The 27,309-nt window shown below is 38.3% G+C and overlaps 1 protein-coding gene across 1 annotated transcript; it reads left to right on the top strand.

Annotated features, from left to right (window-relative positions):
• The first annotated feature begins 7,655 nt into the window (after positions 1–7,655).
• On the top strand, positions 7,656–16,851 carry LOC133625150 (small integral membrane protein 10-like protein 2A). The gene is made up of 2 exons (XM_061993185.1): positions 7,656–7,964; positions 9,564–16,851. Exons 1-2 carry the CDS (start codon positions 7,779–7,781, stop codon positions 9,582–9,584), a joined length of 207 nt encoding a protein of 68 aa, XP_061849169.1. The 5' UTR covers positions 7,656–7,778; the 3' UTR covers positions 9,585–16,851.
• Positions 16,852–27,309: the final 10,458 nt, after the last annotated feature.

Below are 27,309 nucleotides of genomic sequence, written 5' to 3' on the forward strand. Positions count from 1 at the left end.
TCCTTAAAATACATGATGTGTCAATGATCCTATGATTAAACTTTACTATAGTTCAGCAACATTTTACTTTATTCTTGAATCTGTTTTTGTTTCACTGTAGTGTGTTTGTTTTCAAAGAGGAATGAACAACTTGGTGCTACAAACAGTGAACACTTTGCAGGTGTGGTTCTTCCCCTGTGAATGAGAGGAAAGACTGATGTAGGGAACATATTGAAACATTAGTTTGACAAAAGAAAAAAAAACTTAATAGAGGAATGATCAGTTTGATATATATGGCTGCAGTGCTGAGTTGTATATGAAATAGCTACAGATGCACTACAGAGCAGTACGTTAAAAGAAAATATTGACTGTCAGTAACAATAACCAGCTATAAATCTTTCCATAATCCTGATAAGATCATGAATTATAAAGCTGAGGCTTAGATCAGTCTTAATATTGTTCCAAAATCTATCACCGTATCTTCTCTCATCCATTATAATTGTTGTGGAGAGTCTTTTTCTTAGACATGGAAAGGAAATCGTTATTTAAACTTGTTTCGGATAGTGACTGAATGTGTGTATTGTGTATGTGCTGGCACTGAAGGAGGATTATTCTGCTTTGTGGATGGGGAGTGGCAGGGTAATCACGCTGATGCAATACTGGAAAGTTCTGCTCACCATGACACAGACTATCTGCATTCCAGAGACAATAATTATTTGCACTTTTATCGTATCTTTCATCCCAAACTATTACTGTGGGCTTCAACATGTTAGTTCCTTAATAAAGGCACAAACAAATGCACAGACAAGTAGAGAAGTAGCAGTATACACATTGTACATAAGGGAAACCACGTCAGTGAAGCAAACAGAACAACGAGGAGTGATTCATAGGTGTATTCTCTTACTCCTAGATGACACTTCCTGCTGACACCAGTTCTGCTCAGTTGCCTTCAGGAAAAGGCATGCTACAATATCTAGGTCAAAAGGAAAAGTCTGTCCTTATTGATAGCATAAAAACTGGTTTAGGGGTAAAAAGCTGTAATCGTAATTCACAGGCCACTTGAAACTAGAGTCTGGACTGAAGTACAAGAGTCAATTTTACATTAGTGTATCACAAAGTGTCAGAGAGCAGAATAGGGTTCTCAGCATATTGCACTCTTCTGTCTTAAAATACTAGTATTAAAATCAGAAGCAAAAAACCCCACCCAAAACAACTGGAGAGAGATTTTGCTTACTGGAGAAAAACAAGTGTTTTAGCTATTTTTGATCCTGAAATAGCTAAAAGGTTCGTCTTTAAAAATTGTACTTGAGGATTGATTTTTATCCTAATTTCAGTTGGTGGTAAAACTTAGGTGATTAATGTTATAGTATTAAGGACATAGTAACTTATAAAAATCTAAAGGCTCAGGATTAAACATTAGAAATGTCTTCCTGGACTCTGGTTCCACCTATGATATCACTTGCCTGTGTGGCCTGACACTCCCTGAGCCTCTCTGCCTTCCTGCTTTTTTTTTAATGAGGATAATAGTACTTAAGCTGTTTGGGCAGTAACTAGCATTTAATGATTCACACCTAACAGTTGTCTGATAGTTTGAAGTTGCTCAATGATCTTTGAATTCTTTAGTGACATGTCTTCATCAAGCTAATAGAGCATACAGTTTTAATTAGGAAAGTGACAATGTTGCTTTGGAAGAAATTCAGAGTATCTGAAGTTGAGGCGATATTGTGCCATAAAATTAATGTTAGAAAATAATCTATTCCACAAGTAACGGTCTGCAATTTCTAGATATTCCAGGCAGACATTTTTGGCATTATTACTTTCCTGAGTGTTGAAAAGAAAACCTGTACTAGCATGTGATGTGTACATTGTTCAAATATAGTGCTCAGTCTGCTCTAGAGGAACCAAAGCCAGCAATAAAAAAGGAACCACAACTTTTAAATGTCAGCGTTTGCTGCATCAGAGAGAAGAGATTAAAGGAATATAGAAATGAAATGTTAGTATATCAATCTACCTTAACAATAAAGCATTGTAAAATAAATGCATCACGTTCATGTGATATTAGCATAGATAATTCAGCTGGTATATGTATACAACAGAAACATGTCTTTCGGTAGCTTCTGATAAATATCTCTTCTGTCAAGTATTTCAGTTAGAAAAACTACATAAGGCTTTGCATTCACTTATGCCTACCCTCAGGTTTAGCCAGCAGTAACAGTGAGAACGGTTGTTGAAAGCAGTGGGACTGTATACAGTAATCCCTGTATATGGTTGTAAGCTTTTTGGAATAAAGACATCATTATATAGTTAGAAACAAGGACCTGAGACCAGTTTTCTGTCGCTGTTATCCCTCAGCAGAAGTATGGGAATAGGCCTTTTTGTAACTGTAAGCATCACATTATACCCTGAGGTGAGGCATTGCTGAAGTACACAGACATGTAAGCAGCAAGTTCCCCTTAATTTCTACCTGTTTTGATATCAAGCCTTCCACAGAAATGAGCCTTAAAATACTAAGAAAAAGGATAAAGGTTTAACCACTCTATAAGCCCATTCAGTGGGACTAGTTGTACTGCCTTCCACTGTCCAATCTTTTTCCATGTGAATAAAGACCAAAGGCTACAAGCTTTGACATGGCCACTTGATTTGCTCTTAGAAACATGTAATGTTTCTTTTGCTCTAGGCTTGCAGACATGTTTATGGACTTCAGTTGAGCTAGAACCTAAAAGGACCAGCTCTTCTGTGGTCAGTTTGCCTGAAGACAAATGGAGTGGTAAGAAACCTACTTCCCTCTGTCGTGCTCACAGCTGTGACTCATGTCCCCACTAACAGCTTTTCTTGGAATGGAATTCAAGGCAATAACCAAACAGCTTCAAAGAACACATTAGAACAAAGCCAGAAATTAAATCAGTGTTTCCCCTTGTGGCACGGTCAGCATTTGGAACAGAAATGTGCATTTATTACAGAAATAAGACAATTGTAAAAAATCTATATGTTCAGGAATCTATTCCTCATTGGAACCATTTGTAGAAATTCTGAAGAACTTACAGGAGAAATAAACATCTCAAGTAAGTACAAAATAGCTTATTTTAGCACAAATAGAAAATAGAAATTATATTAAAAACTTAGAGAATCTTTTTTTCCACAAGGACTGTATACTGATAAGCTGCTAAGTAACAATTTCTGTGAAGAAGACTTCCCTAAACAAGATGTTTGATTTATTCTCCATTTCCTAAATATAAAAATTACATAATTGTCCTGTTTGTAAAACAATTGAAGTTAATGGTGGTACAGGTCAATCACCTTTTGTTTTACCAAGAGATGCAACTGGGTGACTGGTATTCCTGCTTACTTCTGGCTGGTAAGTATTTTGATTTAATATTAAGATCCTGCCTTTATTAAACTGATGAAAAATAACTGTTCCAGTGAGCTCCTGTGCCTTTTAAATATTGCCTGTGTTGGAGTACCAACGCTTCTCAATGCAAGCTGTGCACAACACTGTGTTACAACACAACAGCTTCTGCAGGAGTTGTTCATATTGTTGGTAGCCTTCCATGTATCTAACTATAACTTGCCAACACCATTTGTTAGAATCCACAGTGTGTTGTGGATTTTCTGAAAGATTTTGAAGAGAGGGGGCTCTAAGCTCAACATAATCACAAATCAAAAGAGTAAACTGAACGCTTTTGTCACCAGGGACAATAAACTCTCTGAGGGGTGCCTGGGATTCCAAAGTGCCAGGGCAGATCACTACTGGGGAAGGAAAGCATGGCGTCAGCAGGCGGGCTACCACAGCTGATAACGAGTTTCCTTGCAGTCCTAAAAAACCCACTCACAAGAAGGGGTTTGTTAGGAACCATCTGGCTTTTTAAAAATGAGCTTTCAATCAAAAAAAAAAAGTACAGAAGATCACAGGAACTGAAGAGAACAAAATGTTTTATTGTTTTATATAATTAACTTTTCCCCCTTTTCAAGTTTCTCTTATGATCTCGGTCTTTTGCACTCATTTTATCAATCATTTGGTGTAATTTTGCATACACAGCAATGAATATAAAAAGGCACCATAAAGAAATAACTGTAAGCATAAATAACCCTAAAATCCATCTCATTTAAATAACAAGTGCTCATAGTTTATATTGTTAATAGTTCTTAGAGAGCCTTGGAGACTTGATCGTAAGAGTAAGGATTGTTCTGTCATGCTTCAGAGTGGAGACAGACCCCTTCACAAAAGAGGTTCATTGCAAATAGAGGACAGATAGATGAACAGGGGAATGCAACTAGATGACATTGGTTTATGTGGTAGGCAAATTAAGGGCATAATTTTTTATTCTTTTGGAAACAGAGCAACTTAAGAGCCCAGAAGGAGAACGGAGGAATACTTGCATAAACCTACAAGGATACTTCTAAATATAATGTTATAATATAATACAATGTATCATAAACATTGAGAAAGTCAGTAATGTTGACTGACATTATTTTCTTTGAATAGCTGAATATTTGAGAAGAATTTTTAGCTAAAATTGAAAAAAAAAACCAAAAACATCCATGTGAAAAGACTTGAAAAGGTAAGAATGTTCTTGTCTGATGCAAGAGAGAAAGATGAGTCAGGGTTAGGAAGCAAAAATGGGATGATAGCATTAAAGTGGTGGAAAATGATCTCTGCAGCCATCAGCCACAAAATGCATGTCAATAATTTGGAACTTCTGTATATTAAAGTAATCAGTGTTCTTAGCTAAACTGAAAATTATTCTGCCACCATGACAGAGCTGAAATCAAAGGAGGAAGTGTGAGATGGTTTTGAGGTTTAATTTCACTGTCAAAAGACTTAGTTCATTTCCAAATCTGGATGTGACAAAATCTGGTGAATCTCTTCAATTGCTATTCAATTGCTTTATCTGCTATTTTCTTTGTTGTAAAGCTAAATAGTGTTTTATCAATCTCATTACTTAATTACATAATTAGATCCAAATGAATACCGATGCTAACTTGTTATTATGACCTAATTTATTAATTAGATTTTCCGTTTCAGTGTAAAAAGTAATTTACAGTTAAGCAAGGTTTCAAAATCGATACCATGTCACTGCTTCTTCAATGAACAACATGAGCTAGAACTAATGAGAATCTGGCAGATATCTACTGATAAATACAAAAGTTAATGAGATTCCTGATTTAACCTTTCTATATCACATTGCATTCCAGTTTAATCATGGAAAGTTGCTAAAAGTCCCGTGGTAGCTAATCACATTTGTGCTTAATTGTTGAGAAGATAGGCTCAGTACAAATGATGGAGAAAGGAATGGAGATGATAGAGAATGCAAATTACCTTGGCATTCCAGGATAGGGCCTTGATACATCTCGGTTTCTGTGCCTTAGGGTGATAAAAAACTTCATATAAAGAGGAAACAAGATATGCCACTGTCTTCATAATCCAATTGTTCTGAGCAGACATAGGAGGACGGGGACACCACGCAGCAGTAGAAGCACTATACTCATCTTTGGAAAACTATCAGAATTGTTTGGAAAACAGAGTGGAACTGGAAGCTGTTCCATGAACTTCATGGAAAATAGACACAGGCTCCTGCCTTTTTCTTTTTCTCTGTTTTCCTTGCCCCCCCAACTTGCTGTAATAACAACTCAAAGTATTCTTTTTTAATTAACTCATGGGGGGAGTGAGGGGCTATTATTTCAAGTTCTCAAAAAATGAAAACAGTGCAGATAACAAGTCCTTTGAAATTTCCCCTCTTTGGAACAGAAGAGGTAGGCTCAAGATGATCAAGCACGTGGAAGCTATAAAGTCATAGACTGGGCTCAGGTGGTCTCAGAAGGGATCATTCATCTTTGCTTAAAAAACTGACAGAAGTCTGTAGATAAAGAGAGATCCAAAGAGCTTTGTATCTGCTAGGGTGCCCTGTGAAAGATGGACAAGTTCCTGTGAAAATAGGTTTTAAGATACATTTTCTTTGAGACCTCTTTAATCTGAAGAGTGGCATTTTGCTTTGTAAGTGTCAGTAGGATAATATTAACTCTCAGACAACATTTAACTCCACAGCCTGAAATTCAGTCAGATCTAGTTAGAAGATAGCAATGACCTGAAGCTGTTCAAAAGTTGGAGAACTGGGTCTGGAGGAAACAGATTAGGCATTTTCATGCTATCTACAGTCCTGAGACCCAAATGGGGTTAAAACAGACTCAGAAAATGGCCCAATTTGGAAGGACCTTCAAAGATCATGTGGTCCAACCTTTCATGGGAAAGAGAGCCCAGATGAGATTATCTAGCACCCTGTCCAACTGCATCTTGAAAATTTCACACAATAGGGACTTTATCACATATCAGGGGAGGTTGTTCCACTGAGTGATTGTTCTCACTGTAAAAAAATTCTTCTATCGAGATGAAGCCTCTCCTGGTGCAACTGTTGCTGTTGCCTGATGTCTTTTCCATGTGGCTCCTTGTGAATCATTTGTTGAATTTGTTATTGGACTATACAAAAAACATGCCAGAAGTATCCTGGATTGTTCTTTTCAGCTCACACATCACCTTTTCCTTTCTCTATTCTTTCTACTGCCTTGACTGCAGAAGCACAACTGTTTATGGTGCTGTTCTGAGAGTTACAGTTATGGTATCACCCCAGTCACCCACCAGTGTGAGTTCCCTCACATCTGTTCGGAGGCTGGATGGGGTTAAAAACTGCATTGACAGCTTCACTCACTGGTTCTGCCACCTAAGACCATACTCTGCCCCTTCTGACCCAGGGGCAGCCATAGGTCAGGGCTATAGTACCTCCTCACCCCTAACAGTTAAAATAGTCCCATTCCTGAGAGCACAAGCTAGTGCCTGTAGTTTCCTTAACTGAACTATATCCAGTTTCTAGACACACATGGGATTTTCTACTCTATTACATAACTAATGGATTCCAAAGGGATTGCAGGTAAACTTGGGAAAGTGTCCAGTTTTGTTCTGGAATTATTCTCTCTGCACCAGCGATATTCTGTGTCAATACAACTATTTTTTGTCTCATTCTGTAGTTATTAAAGTTGATTCAATTGAAACTGTATAGAACTGTTCTTGGCTGGGGCAGCAGGGGGAAGGGCAGTCTTCATAAACTGTGTTGGTCATCTGTTCATCTTTTGAGGCACGTTACCTGCAAGTCAACTGTCATGGTGCTACTTTATCTCAAAGAGCTTCCTCGGAAATGTTTACAAAATGGTTTGGAAATCTTAGGTGCAACCTGTACTTGAGCTTGTATTTTAAATTCAAAGTAAGTACGAGCTTGGAAAGCATAGGAAGTATTTCCTTGCAGAGCCTCTGTCTCACAGAACTGATCACCTTGTTGCATAAACAACCAGTAAAAGCCCCACCTAAAGCCAGAAATCATTATCGATGGCCCATTATTTTTTTATTGAGAAGGTCAGACAGCGTCAAGCCCTCCAGCTCCTCCTCCTGCCCAGCTGAGCGGGACTAGCTGAACTACAAGCGCAATTTAGGAATCGCAACAACGCTTCGCGGCCTCACTGCACGAGTTCACCCCCGGCGGGACCAGGCCCAGAGACAGGCGGCCACGCGCCCTGCGGCTCCCATCCCGCCCCGCGCCCGCCGCTGCCGCGGCTCCGCGCATGCGCGGCGGGGCGGGGCGGCGCTCGCGCGTCAGCGGCACAGCGCGGGTCGCCCCGACGTACGGCGTCAGGGTTACGCAGGCCCGCACGTCGCCGGTGGAGGGCGCCTCCCCGCTGGCGACACCCACCGCCGGCTGCGGGGAGGGGGCGGCTGCGGGGCCCCGGCGGCGCGGCGAGGCCGCGGGCGGGGGTATATGGCGGCGGTTCTGGCCGCCCTGGCTGCCAGGCTTTCCCAGTCGGCCGCGGCCAGGTCCTACGGGGTGTTCTGCAAGGGGCTGACGAGGACTCTCCTCATCTTCTTCGACCTGGCCTGGAAGCTCCGCATCAACTTTCCCTACCTCTACATCGTCGCCTCCATGATGCTCAACGTGCGGCTGCAGGTGGGCGGCGGCGCGGGGGGCAGGGGCGCGGCGGAGGGCTCACGTCTCGGGTTTCAGCCCGCTGGTGCCGCTGCTGGGCGCGGGGCAGCGAGGACCGTCCGTTCCCAGAGGCGGCGGCTCGGCAGCCGCGATCGCTTCTCCCTGACTAACGGCGTCCCCTGTCCCGGCCCGCGGCGGGGGGAGCCCGTCGCGCGCTCGTTGGTCACCAAGGAAAGTCTTGCTGGGGCCTCGCAAGGATGCCGGCCAGCCCTGGAGATTAGCTTTTGCCTGTGATTGTGAGAATCCTCGACGCTCCTTTGCTCAGGGTGCAAACGTGCAGCTTTCTCACCTCGGGTTTATTCGTGTTTCGAAGTTATAGTTAACTTGGAGATAGACATGAGATTGGAAAGATGTGTGCTTTGATAGTACATTCCTGACATCCCGTTAGGACCTAAGGAAACTATTTCCCTCATCAGTTTGTTTTTTGTGTTCCTTTTGTTTTTAAGACAAGAATAATTGTAGCAGGGAAAATTTAGAGGTAGCATTTGAATAATAATATCCTTGCATGGAGAAGTTCAACCTTAATTTCCTCTGTCTTAAGCCTCTTTCTACAAAATGGGGAAGTCCCTAAAACAGCTTTGACATAAAGACATGAAGAGCTTACACTCTTTGTAGGGTTGAATTTTCATTGGGTTTGTGATGAAAGAAGAGCTTTACTTTTAACTGGCAACGGAAGCAGGTCATGGACTATCACAACAAACATCTGTTCTAGCCAAAGCTTGGAAACCTTCTCTCTCCTCATAAACATAGCTGTAATGAAGGTTTTGACATCTGGCTAGAGGCCAAGTGCTGAAAGACAAGTCTGGTTGCAGTTTGTGACTTGTAAAAGGTAAGTTGAAATGGGAAGAGGTCAAAATGTGGTGTCTCATATTGTTATTTTTGGGACTTGTCCTGCGTTTCTGAAGCCTGAAATTGAGCCACCCTGCCAGGAGTTGTATATTGTAGCTTAATAACCTTGGGGACTAAAAATGCCTTGCCGTTGCTTGTTATCTGCCTTGGTATGTAATAGTTCTCTTGCAACAACGTCAGCTTGTCCTTTGACTAGAATATAGCAAATGCCTCTGCCTGTGCTGGTGGGGCCAGTCTGACCAGTTCCCTTGGGGAAGCTGTGTGTGGTACACTGTTGATTTCTAGCGTAAAGTGTCTGATTGCACCATGGGCTCCTGTTTACAGGAAGATTACTCAATATTTGCCTTGAATGTTCAGCTTCTAATTGGTTACAGTCTGCATTTCTATTGTTTTTTGGAAAATGGTGCTGTGACGCAGCGAATCTCTCTAGCTGCTAATTTGCTGACTCATTTTGATGCCTGTTACCAAAAGAGAGTTTATAGCAGATTGAAATGAAAATGCAGAAGAAAGGTTGTATTTGGGTGTACTTCCTACCCCCTGGGTATGCTCAAGCAGCCTGAAGGGAGTGATTGGCTGTTTGGACTCGACTGTAACTTTCTCCAGTTGGGTTGTTCTTTGTATGTTAAAAGATTAAAAAAATCTGTATACTCTATATACACACCAAGAAACTGGGGTGCTAATGTCATAACTTTCTGCATTCTTTCTCTTTAGGTCCACATTGAGATCCATTGACATGTGACTTGGTGTGCTGCTTGCCCTGTGTGCTGCAACTAGAGGCAATTATACTCTTCAAATTCAGCCTGTTGTGAAACAGCAAAGCTGTGCTCATCTTCTCTAGGACTATGAAGAAAGAAGATTTAAACCAGAAACGAGTATGTGACAGTGGCCCAGATGATCACAAGGCAGCAGCTCACCTGACACACATGCATTCCGAGTTGAACGATTCTCAAAAACACAGTGGCAGTTTACAAGAATTATTATATTTTAACACCAGGAAATGTTCTCTCTTAAATACTCCACCTCTGCCTTTGATTGGCAAGGAAATGCCTCTGAGTGAACCAGCAGGGAGGGACTCGAGTGCAGCTGCTCCTTGGAAGGATTTATTTAATCTGCATTTTTCTTCTGGGAAGGACAATCTTGATACGGTTTCTCACTGCATCAATAGTATTTCAGTAATGGGGTGGCTGGAGAAAGCTTGTAGTTTTGCTGCAGACTTTAGCTTATGCTATCCAGAAGATGACATAGCACGTTTTGCACACTTCTGGCTTGGAAATTTGCAGTTTAGTAAAAACCTGCGGTTTCTGGAACTAGAAATGAGCAGTAGCCAAGAGAATGAATTGTGGCTTACATTTCTTAAAGAGCTGGAGCTTGGTGGACTTGTTCTGTATTCTATTCCGGTTGCCTCACTGAATGAATATGCTATGGGACTCTTAAACAAGGAACTCTGCTTTTTTCTTTGTTACGTAAACCTTGTATCTTCAGAGCACCCACCTGGATACAAGCAAATGCTTTCAAATATACCATATGTGGCTAATAATTTTCACATCATAGAGCTAGTAATTTCTGTGCTAGCTTTTGCACTAGCAGGTCTCTGGTATGCAGTAGTGAAGGTAAAAAAGTACTAACATTTTAATAATTATTGTTTTAAACTTTAATAGAAACTTTGACAGGGTTACAGTTTGGGTTTTAATGAGAAGCAGACAGCTGAATTAAAAATCATGTAATTGCTAGTTAAACTGGCTGTTGGAAGAATAGGGACTTTTTTGTAAGGAGTATCTTGCATCCGAGTAGAAAAAAACTTATTAATCTCAAAATCTTTGGGACTTCTGCAGGTCTGCTGTTACTACTACACTAGAACCCAATTTGGTTGCTCAGCACAGATCCTTTGGGTTAGGTTTTTTTTTAGAGTTTGTATTAGGGGAGTATTATGGCTACTATTTACAACAATTTCCAATGAAAATGTTTTTTTGTAGAATTGAATTCCAGCTCTGAATCTAACTAATGTGTCAGTCCTTAAAAGGCTTTGAACTGGAAAACTGTTGGGAGGGTGGTCTTCAGGACAGCACAACTCTTGGCAGTGTTGCATCTCAAGGAGGGTACTGCTGTAATTTAAACAGTATCTCATGAGCTTTCTTGTGCTACGTTAGACACTAGAGACAATTTTCTAAAAGAATGTTTTCTTTCCTTGAAAAAGTGTTTGTTATCACTGAAGCATGGTAACCATTTCTAGGCTTGTTGACTTTGGCTTTGGGATTGAGTTCTGACACTGGGATTTGGCAAAGAATGGAGCAAAAATGTTGGAATCAAATAGAGCTGCTCATGAATAAGAATTGGCAGGATTAAGCTCTTGTAGGTCCTTGGATGGAGAAACTGATTCTGCTGTAGGTCAAAGTTTGATTTCTGTGTCTGAAATTTTCAACAGGGCACTTGGCATAGTTGGGGTTGCTTTGCTCTACAGGCTCACCTAAAGAGGGAGGTATTGGTATGGTGAGTTAGGTTGTGTTTTTCAGCTCACTTTTCACTCTGAGTTAAAAGGGAGGACTTAATGCAAAGTCATGCCAGTGATGCCTACACTAGTATGCTTTTTGCTAGCTAGCTTACTTCATTTTGGAAAGAGAGTAAGTGATGTCGCATTTAGCTTGATCTGAATTTGCCTGGAAAGCCATTAGATTTTTTAGTGTGGTGTTTATTTGGGTGCTAGCTCACTGGTGTAGAGGAGTCCTTGATTATGAAGATGAAATGCCAGTTATCAGTGTTAACAGGGAGAAATGTTAGAATCTTTTAACCTTGAGTGCTGAAAGAAAGATATGCTACTTTTTCTGTTACATGATATGTTGTGGTTTCATTAGCCCCATTAGTTTGTTATTTCTTCTGGATGTGAGAGGAGATAAAAAGCCATTTAATTTAATTTAGAAATTTGCTTTTCCCCTAGTGTGTACTTTTATTAATTGTTTAACTTCTAGACTTTTGATCACAATTACTTGTCACAAAATTACCAACAGACCTAAAAATAATGATGGAGTACATATTTTAACTAGTTTGACAGCAGCAGTTTCCTCTTGTTCAAGCCATACTATTCACTCCCATCTCCGCTGCTGCAATTTATCACTCTGGCAGTGGTACTAACGTGAGTGTTTGTGGATCAAGATTGCTGAAGCAATGGGGATCTGAAACCCCAAAACACCAGAAAGACAGTTCTCCAAAGGTCTGTGGCTTATTTGAGTTATGGTGTTAAGCTGTTGTCTGCATACAGCTTGACCCAAAAAAACACTTGGCAGAGCTGAGGGTAGAGGAATGGTGGGGAGTGGTTGGAGCTTGTTTAAGCTGGCTTGATTGCTAAAGAAAACATTGTGCAACTGCATCTTAATCTCTATAACTAGCTATATAGGTAAAGAAGTACTCTTTTTCCTGTATGGTGAGCTTTTATGTGTGTGGGTTTTTTATTAAAGATGTACATAAACACAATCCTGCATCCAAAACTGAGTGCTTGAATTTCCTATATAAAAATTGACTGGTGCAGTTGTACCTGTAGTTGTTACTAGATACCTTGTCTATTCAGGTGAATGGTTTGGCCTATAAGATTCTCTACTCTGCTGTAAATTATTTGGGAACCACATGTTTAGGGAACCACAGTTATACACAAAAAAAACCTTGTAGGTGATTTGTCGGGTTATTAGGCAAGAGGAGTAGCTAAAGGCATAAAAACATTAATTCAGTTTTTAACACACCTATTCTTTGTGGTGATTTCAAAGGGGGAAAAAAAAAGCAAGTGGAGGGACAAAACATGAGAGAAGCCACCTTAAATTACAATTTAAATATGTTTACAGTGGGTTGTCTCTCTATTGATGACAAGCCTATGCAGGAGGAGATCTTGAAATGCTGAATCACGTTATGTATCAGTCCAGCTAATACAGTCCTGTTTTAAGCAAAATTTGCTTTGAATGGCTTTTAATCTGTATGAGGAGATAGAGTGCACCCTTAATAAGCTTGCAGATGACACCAGGCTGGGTGGAAGTGTTGATCTGCTTGAGGGTAGGGAAGCTCTACAGAGAGATCTGGATGGCTGGGCCAAGGTCAACACCATGAGTTTCAATAAGGCCAAGGGTCAGGTCCTGCACTTGGGCCACAACAACCCCCAGCAGTGCTACATTTTCAGGCAGAGAGGGAGCTGGGAGTGTGGATTGAGAGTGGCTGAGCATGAACCAGCAGTGTGCCCAGGTGGCCAACAAAGCCAGTGGCATCCTGGTCTGTATTAGGAACAGTGTTGTCAGCAGGAGGAGGGAGGTGATCATGCCCCTGTACTTGGCTTTGGTGAAGCCTCACCTTCAATACCATGCCCAGTTTTGGGCCCCTCTCTACAAGAAGGACATTGAGGTGCTGGAGAGGATCCAGAGGCTATTACCAAGCTAGTAAAGGATTTGGAGCACGTCTCATTAGGAACAGCTGAGGGATCTGGGGCTGTTTAGCCTGGAGAAAAGAAAGCTCAGGGGAGACCTTATCCTCTCTACAGCTACCTGAAAGGAAGTTGTAGGGAGGCGGGGGTCAGTCTGTTCTCCCTAGCAACAAGCAATAGAATAAGAGGAAACAGCTTCAAGATGCACCAGGGGAGGTTCAGGCGGGACATGAGGAAGAATTTCACTACTGAAAGGGTCATCAGGTATCATTCTATCATCTCTTATTACAGAATCACTTCAAATATAGACACAATACAGCTAAGCAAAATGATGGATTTGGGGTGTATTATATGTATATTGAAGATATAAAGACTATATCTTAAGTCAATGGATTTAATCCATTTTAAGATAGTTTATATACTTTGCCTTGGATTTCATTTTTTAAAACCTAGAAGTTTTATCGTGAACATTCCTTCTGCAATTCAAAAAAGGATAGTTTGCTATGTTAAAAGTCTCATGTAATATACTGCACTTTAAGCTTGGGGAGTCTCTACATTGAAAGCACTGTTGTTACATCAATAGAACTGTTCGGTGGTGAAAATGCCGAAGTGGCTTTTGCTGTCTGGGAGGAGAATGGTGAACCAGAAGAACGGCAATCCTTTGAAACTATGTGTAAGTCAAACACTACATCGTTTAGGCCACTGTTCTCTTCCTACAAAATATTTCGATATTAACTCATCTCAAAAATAGAAGGTCTCTCAGCTAAGAACCAGTTTGCATGGAGTTTCATGGATTCAGTAGGTCACATGTGGAAAGCTTTTCTGAGTAAATGAGCTGTTAGGGCTGAGACTGTCTTGGATAATAGTACAGAAGCAAAACACTTTTTGTAGGGGTAAGGCACCTTTGTACTGAGCAAGGAGTTGCCTTTTTATCTCCAGTTCCTCTCTCATTGTGCTCTTCCATCAGGAAAGAGGTATTTCTAAGCAAAATGTCAGGGTTCTACTAAGCATTTCCTTTCTAAAATTTCATTGATCTGTGTCCAGATCCTTTCTGCACTATGTAGCAAACAGTCCTATTTCTGCCATTAAAAAACAAATTACGAAACCAGTCAATATTTAGAGAATTGCGTAGTAGTTTCCCATAAGTGTACACTAGAGTGGAAATTTACTATATAGTGTACTACTTTGAAAAACAAAATCTACTTTTAAATGTGTGTGCACAGAGCTCTGCATGTAGATAATGTTTTATCACAGTATGATGTTGGAATGCTTATGCAAATGCTTATTTACTTTCTGACATTAGGATGCAAAATGGAGTAGAGATGGTGGTGTACATCTCAGTGTGATATTAGCTAGTGCAATCTTAGAAATCATATATGTGCATCATCATGCACCATGAGACGGTTTTAGACATTTTTTTAGCTTTTTGCTTTTCCAGTGTTGGGTTAGTTGAGTTTTTCATATGGTGTTTGGTGTTTTGATGTTTGGGGTGGGGTTTTTTTGTGTTTTTGTTCACTTTTTAAAGACTGTAAAGACTGCACTTTCTTAAACTTTGCCAAAGTTTGCTTCCTTTTTCTGTTCCTCCTCCCTTGCCCCTTCTTAGAGGTATACAAACTGTTAATTTTTGGAAAAAGCAAGCTTGTATGTATGTATTCTCCTAATACATCATCTTAATGTCAAGTTGTTCCTTCTGTTTTTATAGCTTGATCTTACCTATAATTCCCTTCTCTTCATTCTCCATAATTTCTCAGCATAGGCATATGCTGATATTGTGTTCTTTTCTGAAACACTCCCCTGTAATTAATGAATGATAGAAACCACACAGAGATGTAAGCATCCATAGTCTTGTCATAAAGCTGTGATATATCTGACAGAGCAACAGTAGTCAGTGTGATGATGTATTTCTGCTTTTTCCCTTCAAAACAGTTGCTTTGATTAAAATCTAGTATTTAGTTTGAATTTGTGGTACCCCTGTCAGCTCAGAACTGCAGCTAGAATTTGAGGCTTATCAAATACATTCAGGTCAGTCTTGGTGCTTACAAATATGTAGAGGTCAAACCTTAGAAATGGTTATGCTAGCTTCAAAACTCTTTGGGTTTTCTTAAGTTATACTAATAACTTCTGAAAAATTCACATGATGCACTTTTAATATTTTGACATAATTTTTTTCCTGTGAGTGCATAGTTTAAATGTGTTCTGACACTTGTTTCTGTGCCACAATCAATAACTGGGGGAGAAAAAAAAAACTCTTTAGGATATTAAAAAAATATCTGTGATGCATCTTCTTTTGCTATCTCAGACTTACAAAGCCTCTGATCCTTAATAAAGAGCTGCATTTGATGGAACTTTCAAATAAACAACTTGTCTATGAAAATACTAATATTTATGATCAGCTCACTTAAAAACAAAGACATAGATACCAGTCTGCTGATAGTGTGAAAACAGGAGTAATCTGGAAGTGTCAGAATAATGCCATCATGTTCCACCCCATGCTAAGTAAATCCTATTGGTGTGTACTTTGAAAGGAACTGTGTATTGCATTTACAATCTGTTACCTTAGTCTTTTTGGGATTGGTGGTACAAGATTCAGACCAAACCAATGGCTACTTCATTGTTAATGACAAAATAAACTTAAAAGCTACAACACTTTAGAAAATGGCATGAGGGACTGCCAGAAAGTAAATCTGCCTTGAAAAGATCCAGTTTTATTTTTGTGATGTCAATATATTTACAGTCTGTTTTTGCAGAACTCTCTTATTCCTCCTTTGTGGAAGATCTCTATAAACCTGATAGCAAAAGTGGCTGAAAAGCAAACTTGTAAAAGTATGTGTTCTTTCATTTTCTATTTGTAGTAGATTTTACCTATTATCCAATATAAAAATACCTAGATGTAATTTACCTACTTTTAAGAACAAAAGTTTAAATCTAATGCATAGTGCCTGATTCATCACTTGAGTATTCCATGAGCTTTCTTGAAAATGGATTCTGCTACCTGTTGGTGACTAACACTAATTTTAAATGCTGACACTTAATATTTCATGTGAACTGTGATATTATCCATGCAGAATGATTTTCCTCTATGGCCTTGGTCTTTGGTCCTAATTTGTTTTTTATTGCAATGCGAGAGATGGAGAAGGCTGGCACAAACTGGCTTTGTTTGTTCCAGAGAAAGATGTTTACAACTTTGTATGTATTTTAGAAATTTCTTGTGACACTTTTTAACTTGTGAGAAGAGTTTCCATAGTAAACTTGAATCCTGTTGTCCTAATGAGGTCAATACAGACTTTTGAATAATACGAAGTGGTATCTCTAAGCTTCCAGAAGCTGTTGTTTGTGATGCTGCTCGCTTATACCACAGGAGGGAGTTAAACATCAGTCTTTTAAATATTTTCAGTTAATGGCATCATTTTTTTCATAGCACAGTGCATTTCAGTTTATGAATATGCTGACTTTGACTTGTCTTATGGATTGTCACTGCAGATAGGTTAATGTACAAAATCAATACACAGTGGTCGTATTGTAACTGTTTACAATTGAACTCTTGAGTACCAATTTGATGGGTTTTATCAAGCTATTTAAAAAGAAATAAAAATATTTTAAAAACCTGATCTTTTGTCTGTGCTCAGCAGAAGAGTTAGTCTTGGTCCTCCTCACTCCAACTTTTCACTTGAAGTCATGTTTCTAACAATGTAAAAGGCAATATAAAGTCAGACCATGAATGGCTTTTCAGAGATACAATCTGAGATACGTGCTTACTGAATATCAAAGACAGTTAAAACCTGTGTTAGAATAAAAGGGCTAAATCCCTTATGCTTCACCTTGAACACTTTATCTGAGCTCTAGGCTAGCTGAATCATGTTAGCCACCAATATTCATTCATAGGCATTCTTTTTATATACTTTAGTGCCACACCTTAAACCAGTTACATTGAATGTGATTCCTAGGTATTTCCTAACTAACAAGCTCTGACTTTCAACATAGGTTCACGGGAGAAGGGGGAAGCAAACCATCCTGAATATGTAGAAAGGCCAGAGTAACTCTTGCATTGGATTTTTCACTTCAAGGTTAAAATCCCCTTAGTGTTAACAGCTATGTCTGACCTCTTGTTTTTGCTAAATAAAAAACATTAAAGTAGTGGATAAACATGTATCCTCAGCTTAATGTTGCGCATTTTAAAAACCCAGAAAACTCTCACTTTTCATATCTCTTCTGAAAGTTGCTGTCAGATGACTTTTTGGAGACTTGAAGCCATAATTAACTTAAAAGTTTTGTTTGATCTCAGGGTTCCTTGATACCACAAGTGATATATTTTGAGGAAGTATGTTATGTGCTGTGATTAATCTGAAAAGAAATAACATTGATAATCCTGAAGAAAAGGCCAAGACCTTGGCTACAAAATTAACCTTTACTGTTTTTTCTTAAAGATGAATGTTGGGAGCCTCTTTTCTCTCAAAACATGGATTTCAACAGGGGAAAAAAATGGGGGGGGGAGGGACAAAAATGCATGTGATTATAAAATAAGGTTGGTGAAGTTTCAGCATGTGCTTAGATATCCACAGTTAAAACATTGTCAGTGCACTCTCTGCACTTCCCTGTAGATTTCTCATTGCTTCTGGAATTCACATGGTATGGACTGAAGTAAGTTTCTAACCTCTTTGGCTGTCCATGATGTTCCAGCTACCCTACTGTGACAGGGATGTGATCTAGTCTTAAACACTCTGGGCACTGTGACTTTTAGTGATTTTGTACGTATTTATATAAACAGGCACGATACCTGCGCTACATGGGGAGCTTCAAGGAACACATAATACTTTTGCAAATAAACTCAGGAATAGACGTGCTACTATGTGGATATCCAGATCTCTTCCTATTAGGATTTGAAGTGTTGTGAAGTCAGATTCAAGTCAGGGGCCTAGGACTTTGTGGTAGTCTGTCTTTGTTCATCTCATACTATAGAATTCATGAAAGCAACCCATCTGTACAGGAGCAGCCCAAGTTTTCTCTGTGCAAATCAGATATTCCTCACCAGAGGGACCTTTTAGCAATTTAGGCCCACCAGAACATTTAGCTCTCCTGTAGGTTTCTTAGCTCTTGCCTTTTCTGACAGATGGTAGCTTAAAATTTAAAAAAACAAAACCTCAAACAGAAACACCGAAAATTCTGCTAAAGATACCCCCACTTGCTAGGATTAATTTTGTAAAAGTGGATGGAGTGCTTTACCTTCCATTAAAAAAGAAAATACTGAATGGGAGTCTGTTATCAAGAACTGTGGTGTGCTTGCCCAAAGCATGTTGTAAGAGTGTCAGGAAGTGCTGTATCTATTTATCACAAATATTTTCTAGATGTATCAAAATACTGCCTTTATTTATCTTTAACCTCACAGTTCAAAGAAAAAACAAAACAAACATATTTTGGAATTCTTTCAAGTATTATGCATTGTTAAAAAGTATCCCCAAGGGCAAAGGACCAAAACCAACACACCAGTCAAATGCTCACTTCTTGCTCACGGAACAAAAAGCTAGCAGCCATGACAAGCAGGATGTTTTTGATGTTTTTATTTTTGGGCTAGTGGCTTGAGCTCTTAATCACTTCAGGTGGAAGTTATTCACAAATAACCCTTCTGAACTCGGTAATCCTCTCTTGTTTTGTATAATTAAAAAAAACCACCATTTTTCAACAGCAGATTCATAAATCACCTTTTAGATCTGTGCCCTGGTCTAGGTGAACCTGCTTTAGCAGGGGAGTGGGACTAGATGATCTCTTAGAGGTCCCTTCAAACCCCTACTGTTCTGTGATTTTAGCCTTGCATTGCACATATTGCACACTGACTGCAAGCACATATGACTTGATCCAGAGTTAGAATAGTGACTATTTCCAATTTCTGGTCTTTGCCCTCCTCCAATATAAAAGCATTTAAGATTGAAACCAAAAAAATAAAATACTGTATAGCACCTTTCTGAGGCTTGCTTGTACACCTTCAGCTATCTGTCTTTTTATTTCAGGTCTGTAGATGTTTTAATTTTCTATCAGGCTGAAAAACAGATACTATCACAAAAACTAGATTTACTTGTCAAGACAGAGTGAACATTTTTCAAACCTTTTTCAAAGCTGGACTGCCTTCTTTTATCTTCTGCTCCCTCTAGCTGTGTTCTGAGTGAGAACATCTGTACAGACCAGCACGTTTGAAGTCCTCCACTTGGATATATGATATGTGTTCCCAACAATCTGCTGGTTAAAATAAAAGCTGTCTGGTCTGTGTTGTCACTGTCAAACATAATTTTCAGAGCTCTTCCACACATTTTCTTTCTGGTATATAATAATTCATTTGCAGTTGATAACTGTATCTTCTGATTTATTTCTATTAGGTGAACTAGTTACTTGCCAATGCCAGCAAGCTAGAAGTCTGCAGAGATTGTCATCACTGGATGAAACTCAGATTTTCATCACTGTATCCACACAGCATTGTGGCTGTTAGCAGTTTCTCTTTCCTCACATAGAAGTGTTTTTTCTGAAGGCCCCTATTGAAACAGCATTGTCCAAAGGTTTGATTCTATTTTGTATATTGCTATTGTTACTATAGCTAGTACAAAAGAATGCTTTTATCAGTGAAAACACCTCTGGTAAATCTTTGTTACTCATATGTGCACAAGTAGCTGATCTGCCTGGGAGGGAAATGCACTTCTGCCTCTTAGCAGATATTCTAGTTGTGAAAGATAATGACATATACAAGATGATTCTTCTCAACCCAACATACAAAACCTGAGAGGTAAAGAATAAACTCGGGGGAAAAGAAAAAAAAAAAGAGTACTTTGAATATATTCTTGGTTTAATTTTGATAAGTCACTTTGCTAGAAACATGAGCTGACAAGATGGGAATTATCACTTGAGACAAGAAGCAACACAGATAAGGTTTCTTCCAGCTGAAACAATTCTATGATCCTATGATTTTCCTTTAGAACAGGAACTCTGCCAATTAGTTCCGATCCCATGGAGGGAGTAGGGTTAAATAAGGACTGGAAATGGAAATAAAAAAAGCACAAATATTTTACATCCATTATACGGAAAAGGAAAATTACACTGTTTTCCCTCCAGAGTGACTTCTCTTGTCCTTCCAACCCTACATATGCCTTATGATAATTCAGAACTAGAAGGTTAAATACTCCATTAAAAATGAGGAGAAAGCAAGCAAGGTTTGGTTTTGGTTGGTTTGTTTTTTTTTTTTTCATTTCAGAAAGTGTAATCAGTAAGAAAAGATATCTGATAGTAGGATTTATCTGTTTAAGTAACTTAAAGTGGTTTCAGTAGGACAAATCACAGCTTCAATCCTATAATCCAATCAGACAAGATCAGTACTGATGTCTAGCCTTGTTGATTTAATCAGAGCTCTGTAAACATGAGGATCTCTTTATGTGAACTGAACTACAAGGCCAGTTTAAAAGTCCAGGCCTACTGACAGTACAGCGAATGAGAATATTCCAGCAATTCAAATGGAGACAATACTGTATTTCCAAAGTGCTTCGAAATTCATTGTGTACTTTCCAAATATATCAATCCTCACAGAAAATCTTAAAATACATTATTTTGAAACAAAGAGTCAGCATTTACCAACTGATAACTATAAAAATAAAATACACAATGTCCAAAGTTACAGCATACTGGATGATCTTTTAAGAGAAAGCTCCTAGGAATTCCAGTTTATCAAGTGGGATTATTTGCAACTTTATTTGACTTACTAGCTTTTGCTGAGAATTTTTACATAGCTTTAGTCACTACTGGTTTTTAATCTTGGGTACTTTCACACGAACTGCACATAGTCATTGTTAACAAGGTTAGATTTCTGGTATTTGAAAATATAATGAAGCTTTTAAAGATAAGGAAACAAAAAGTGTTTCATTTAATTACTTCACATGCCATTAGTTTTTAAAATGTCTATTGTATTTTGTGTGCTGCCCATTTTTTTTTATGTTACGTGGCTTGTTTTATGCAAAGCATGGCAATTTGCCAGTCTTTGCTCTTAGTGATAAATTCTGCTATACAATGCAGAAGTTTTTATATCTGAGGCCACTTCCTTTTGCTATTTTATCATCTTCCTGGTTTTGTGTGTTTTCAATAAATGCCTTTGTATTTTCACATCTTTTATATGCATGTATACACAGATCCTTTCCCCTCTGTTAAAACTGATGGTTGCAAGTTGATGAGGATAAAAAAGACACTGTTGACTTCATTGCACTAATACTCTATGGATGCTTTTGTATTACTGTATTAAAAGATCTTAACATATTGATATCAGAAATGTATCTTGAATTTGGGAGTAGGGTAGGGAGGCAGAGGTTTCATAACAAGGTTTTAAAATGGAAGTAATCTCTGGGTACAGCTATATTTGAGTACTACAGATTGACACGAGGAGGCTGGGTTCTCACAGTGAAAATGTGTTATTTTAAAGCATCTCACATTTAAGCATATTGAAATTTAAAATCTAGGAAGAAATCATGGTGGAGGACAAACATTTCTCCTTTATCTCTCCCGAGACGTTGAATATTTCTGGTTGAGAAATCTTGAAAACTCAGCTGTACAGAGAAGCCAGAGAGATCCCTGCACACACAGTGGGACCCTAAGAAACTTCAGGGAAAGGAGAACTGAAGTAGGGGTGGGTCAGGGGACAAGAGAAGATCAGAGGAAAAAAGTTAAAGTTGCAATTCAGCAAACTGGAGAAAAGCTTTTGGAATTTAGAAGAAGGAGAAGCTGTCCCTGACATCTGCCCATTTTAGCAATCTGTCATTAATTCCTCTTTCCCACCAAAAAAAAATGTTGCTAAGGATGTAAGCTGCAAATCATGATGTACTAATCTTTATAGGAAGCTGTTTTTGTTGTTCTACTGTAGACTTATTGTCTTTTACAATTATATTAACAGATGAAAAATAACAAGGGAACTTCAATCAGACTTAAATTACAATTTTGTTTCTTAGGAATTATTATTTTATACTGTGGTGATTCAGATCACAGAAAATCCTTTTCTGACCAGAGATAAAAGGTACTAAATTCATCCTTCATGTAACTGCACTGAGGTAAATGGAGTTACATAAGGAATTAATTTGATCTGTCTCCTCCACTTCCTTGGAAAACTTCCTTGTTTTAGCACTTGCCAGGTTTTAACTTTGACTCTCCCTTGCTTAACATCTTCTTGTACTTAGTGACAGCTTTTCTTTCTTTAAGACTATAACGAGAAATACAGCAGGAGAAAGACAATTAAGATGAAGATCTGCTTTTTAAATTGAAAGTACACTTCAATTATGGTAAAAAAGTACCAAAACCTTTTTGGTTTTGCATAGAAGTGCATGGGATTATTCTTACATCCAGAAGGATATGAAAAGAATAAAATAGTATGTACAGCTACGAGACTGAAAAGATTTAAGTGTTTTTTTACCTCGGACCACATGTGTTTCCTTCTAACTGCAGCAGTGGAATAAATAGGGGATTTTTTTTTTATTAGAGACAGTTTAAAACATTACACATCAGCTTTTAACAAAACATCATCTCCTTTTTTCACCTGGACTCAACAGGAGCTATGTATTAAAAAATAACCTACAAAAGAAGCTAAAGGCATACTGTCAGCAGTATACAACTGCAATTTCATGATACAGTAAATTCAGTTTTTGGATGGTGACATGGCACAAAATTCTTGGTGCAAATTCAACCCACCAATACAAAGCCATATAAAACCCCAAATCCTCACAAAAAAAAAAAAGGAGTGGAGAGTAGGTTTACTCCTGATGATTTTTGTTGGAGTTCTTCTGTCTTCTTGCTGCCAGTATTATAAAGCCAGGACAAAGCTTGGTCTAAACACTAACTCAATAGCTGGCTAATCTTGACAGAAATGCAATTACGTGCTCCTATTTGATCTTGATCAATTTGTTACCATTAGATGATATAGTATTGCACAGATCAGGCATTAGCAAGCATCGAAGTCTGACAATAGGCATAGTTTGAGAAGGTCTGAGCATGAAGGATCAGAAAATGAAATTGATGGGAGAGTCTGCAGTTCAGAATCAGGTTAGAATTATGCAGTGCTCTTGTCCCCACTGGCAAAATCACCATCCAGCAGCTTGCCTTCCTTCTTTCCACACCATCTGTGTGTCACAGTCTACCAATGCTGCAATTGTGCCAATGCAACAGTTTGTGAGATCACAGTGTGAACTTAATGAGTGGAATAATTTTGGTTAAAAAGGATTAGTTCAGACAGAACTTTTAAAATCCAGATTGAGTGATCTGATCTACAGCGTGGCTTCACAAATGGTTGCATGAATAGCTGAGAGGACAATAACAGTCACAATCAATAGTAGCCAGTTTCTGCCTCTGTCTAAATTTATGGTTCCATATTTATTAAACCCAGATTTGTGCACTGCTGACATGCCAGCAGCAAGATTTGAGCCAGCTCATGTGGAGATATGCAATTGCATTTCAGACGCTGACTGGTGAATCAACAAGAGCACCTGGTCTAACCCTTCTAACACTATGTCATAAGCGAGTCCAGCTTGTCACTTGGCTGCTGCATGTGTGAGCCTGTTACACTATGGAGTTCCTTAAGAAGGCTTCTCTGTCTAGGGAGGAGGAAAGAACTCTGGGGGCCTGCCCTGTTATTAGCACTGCTACAATAAATCCCTCAGCTGCTGCTACATGCATGCAGACAGAGCAGCACTCATACATGGTTTGCAGCCTAGCTACAGATCCCAGTGTAGAATGAATTAGGAATTACCAATCCCCAGTCCATGGTGAGACTGGACATTTAACCATCCCAAGCTGGAGCTAGCCAGCACACGTGAATTCACAGACTGTCTACTTCTCAGTGTGGGAACAGATTGGCCTTAATAATCAAGCACCCTCCACAAGCTTTTTCATTTTTGCAAGACAGAAAAATCCTCTCAAGCTTAATGCAAAATTCCACTCATGATCTGTTTCAGCCCATGTCCTTTGAATTTAAGTCCTCTTTTTCTGATATTTTAGGCACGGCTTTCATGCTAGAAAAAATCCTCCTTGGCTCCAGTACTATGCACAGTTAGTACAGGTAGAACAAGTTCTAATGCAAAGTATTTTTTAGATCATAAGCATTACAGACTTGGTGGACCTCCACAAGTTTTAGTGCATTTGGTTTTCCTCACTGGAACATTCTGGTGTTCTCTACCTAGTGAATTTTCAGTAGCTCTATCAGTGTTACTCAATGGAAACAAGCACTGACTTAAAAAACATTTGATGGTAGATTAAGCTCATTTAGAGGTCATAAAAAACCCAACAAACTCAAAATATATCAACAATTGGATTTTTTAATAAGCTGCAAATAAAATTCAGTATATGATTTAAAAGTTCATCTGGAGAAAAATTCGTGCAGAATTCTTAGAAAAGAGGTAGCTTTAACTTTGGGTATTTTGACTACTTTAAGGGAAGTAGCTTCCTATCCATACAAAAAAGTGCCATTTATAAAAGATGTTTCACTTGCTAAGCTTCAGCTTTGATGTTCCCCAAAACAATATAAAGTATTTGCACATAGATTTTTTTTAGGCCAAATGAAAGGTGCAAACACTTTTAAAACCCTTAAGACAACCAGCAAACAGGATTTTTTTATAAATGTGTTTTTCCAGATGAGACAAATATGATATGTGTGACAGCATAACCATTTTAAGAAACAATATATGGCTAAAACCTGTCTGCCAGAGAGAGGAAGTCAAAGACTTTGCATTAGGGGTTTAAGAATACCAGATTATTCAAGAATTGATTTATTTCTTTTTTAAATAGGGAAGAAAAAAAAAAAAAGACATGATGGTGGACTAAGATGTTCCTACCTGGAAACTAACACAGAATCATAGAATGGTAGGGGTTGGAAGAGACCTTTAGAGATCATCTAGTCCAACCCCCCTGCAGAAGCAGGTTCACCTAGATCCTAAAAAATAAAAACTGTTTGGTTAGAAATAAAGGTGTTCTTTCATGCAATGGCTGAGCATTGATGACAGTGATTCTATCACCAAGATATTGCCTTAGGAAATGTAATACTTGAGCATCTAAGTGACAAAGTAGTAAAATAAAACAAATAATTCTAGTTTACAAGACATTGCACAAGATTTGCATTCTTTAAGATCTATCCATATTCTTTAAGATATAGCTATGTTCTTTAAGAATGTATTCTTGAGACTGTTACAGATGTTCATGTCTTTAAGTGTCCTTAAGGGTAACTATAAAGTCCTTCTTACCAAATGTAACAGAAGTAACAATAAGCCAGACTTGCAAATTAGTGATGTCTTGACTGAACATATGAAATGGGAAAACCCGCATGCAAGATGACCACCTCTTTAAATAACATTTCAAAGAGTCTTTCCTCCTTTCGACAGTAAGGTGTATTATTCTATCTCCAGTTTCTGATGTTGAGGACTAGTCTGATGGCACAATGGCAGCTAGTTAATTCCTTTCTGGATTGGGAAAATTCCCAACTGTATTTTTTGTCTTTGAGTACAATGTTACTATCTACTTTCTAATTACTGTCCGTGTAATGACCATCATCATAGCTCATGCTTTTGATTAGAAATTAAAAGTTTATGAAATCTGTCACCATAAACCAGAATTTTACATCACTGAAGCCTTCACATTACTGAAAGACGAAACTTATCAAAGTAAGATTAAGCTTATTTCTTTTTACAAGTAAACCAAAGGTGAATAATGAAAATGTTTCAGAATTTCCACTAACCAATAAAAAGCAATCCAGAAAGAAGAGAATCCACTCTTGCTGAGGAAAGGATGTGATAACCAACAAAGCTTTCTTACTCTTGAATTCCTTGATTATTTAAAAACAAAAGAATAAAGAGTAACTTTCATTCACTTCTGCTTGGAATCTGGTTCAAATCAAAATCCATAGAAACAGCTTAATATTTAATGAGCCTTTTAGACCACAAAAATGTGATGTAAGGGATTCAGTTGTCTTCACTGATTGACTGTGTAGGGACAAATGTTGTAACAGATGCGCCCTGACCCCTTAAAATGAAAGGATAAATTACTACTTAGTGGAAACTGAATCAAAACAGATACTAAACTATCCAAAGAGGAAAAAAGCCCAGACAAAGCATATTACCTGAAATTTCAGCAAGTAACCACGTTTATCATTAAGGAATCAACCCTGCCAACAGCAGTTTTTAAAGAAAGATTGATTTTCTTCTAAAAATAATTTAAACAGACCAGCTATTATTTATACAAATGACAGACTATGAAGTTCTTCCAACACAGAAGGTTAGACTTGTGGATATAAAACTGGCAAAACATACTTGTCCTAAAAATAGAGCTATGACTACACAAGGAACTGCAAGAAAGAAAAAAAAGATCTAGCAGTCTTCAGAAAACTGTTGATTGAAACCCATATTAATATGGAGAGAAAAATAAAATTCATATGTATTTCTAAACAGAAGAATGACCAAAGTTCTAGAAAACAAAGTAAATGCAAGAGAATTATCAACACGTGTAGGAAATAGTTTATTGGAGCATATCCTAAAATTTGCTCAGATTGTAACCATAAATAGAAAGTAGAACTATGGCTGTAATTCTTTAGTTAATTTTGTACATTTTCAAACAATTATTCCTGACCTAGCTAGGTTTATAGCCAGATATCAGACTTATTTTATACGCAGGAAAATGAGACAAGGTAAATGTTTGATCTTAAAAGTTTTTATCACTGATCTCACCTGAAGATTAAACAGCTTTGTCCAGTAAGCACCTTGTATGCAAAACTAACAGTCTTATGCCTAGAACACTTTTAGTGTCCTAAAACTCAGGCCCATGCAAAAGTAAGCTTATCATATACACAATATGTATGTACATTTCAAGTTTTAAGCAATATCTGCCATCATTTCAGAGACACAAAGCCTTGAAGAAGACACTATAACTTCAATACTCTTGTACTATATATCAGTACTAAGTCATCCTTCTAAAATGGGACTAGAAAGAACCAATTTTCCTTGAGACAGTACTAAATTTCATATATTTAAAAGTTATAACAGAGTAAGCTACATATTCAATAATGCAAAATACTGA

Source organism: Colius striatus, chromosome 3 (assembly GCF_028858725.1).
Source record: "Colius striatus isolate bColStr4 chromosome 3, bColStr4.1.hap1, whole genome shotgun sequence".
Classification (NCBI taxonomy): domain Eukaryota; kingdom Metazoa; phylum Chordata; class Aves; order Coliiformes; family Coliidae; genus Colius; species Colius striatus.

What these genes read in the sequence shown, in the direction of transcription:
- LOC133625150 (XM_061993185.1), top strand. Translation starts at nt 7,779, where the DNA reads ATGGCGGCGGTTCTGGCCGCCCTGGCTGCCAGGCTTTCCCAGTCGGCC. An exon ending in TGCTCAACGTGCGGCTGCAG is followed by an intron (nt 7,965 to 9,563) that starts GTGGGCGGCGGC and finishes CTTTCTCTTTAG; the next exon opens with GTCCACATTGAGATCCATTG.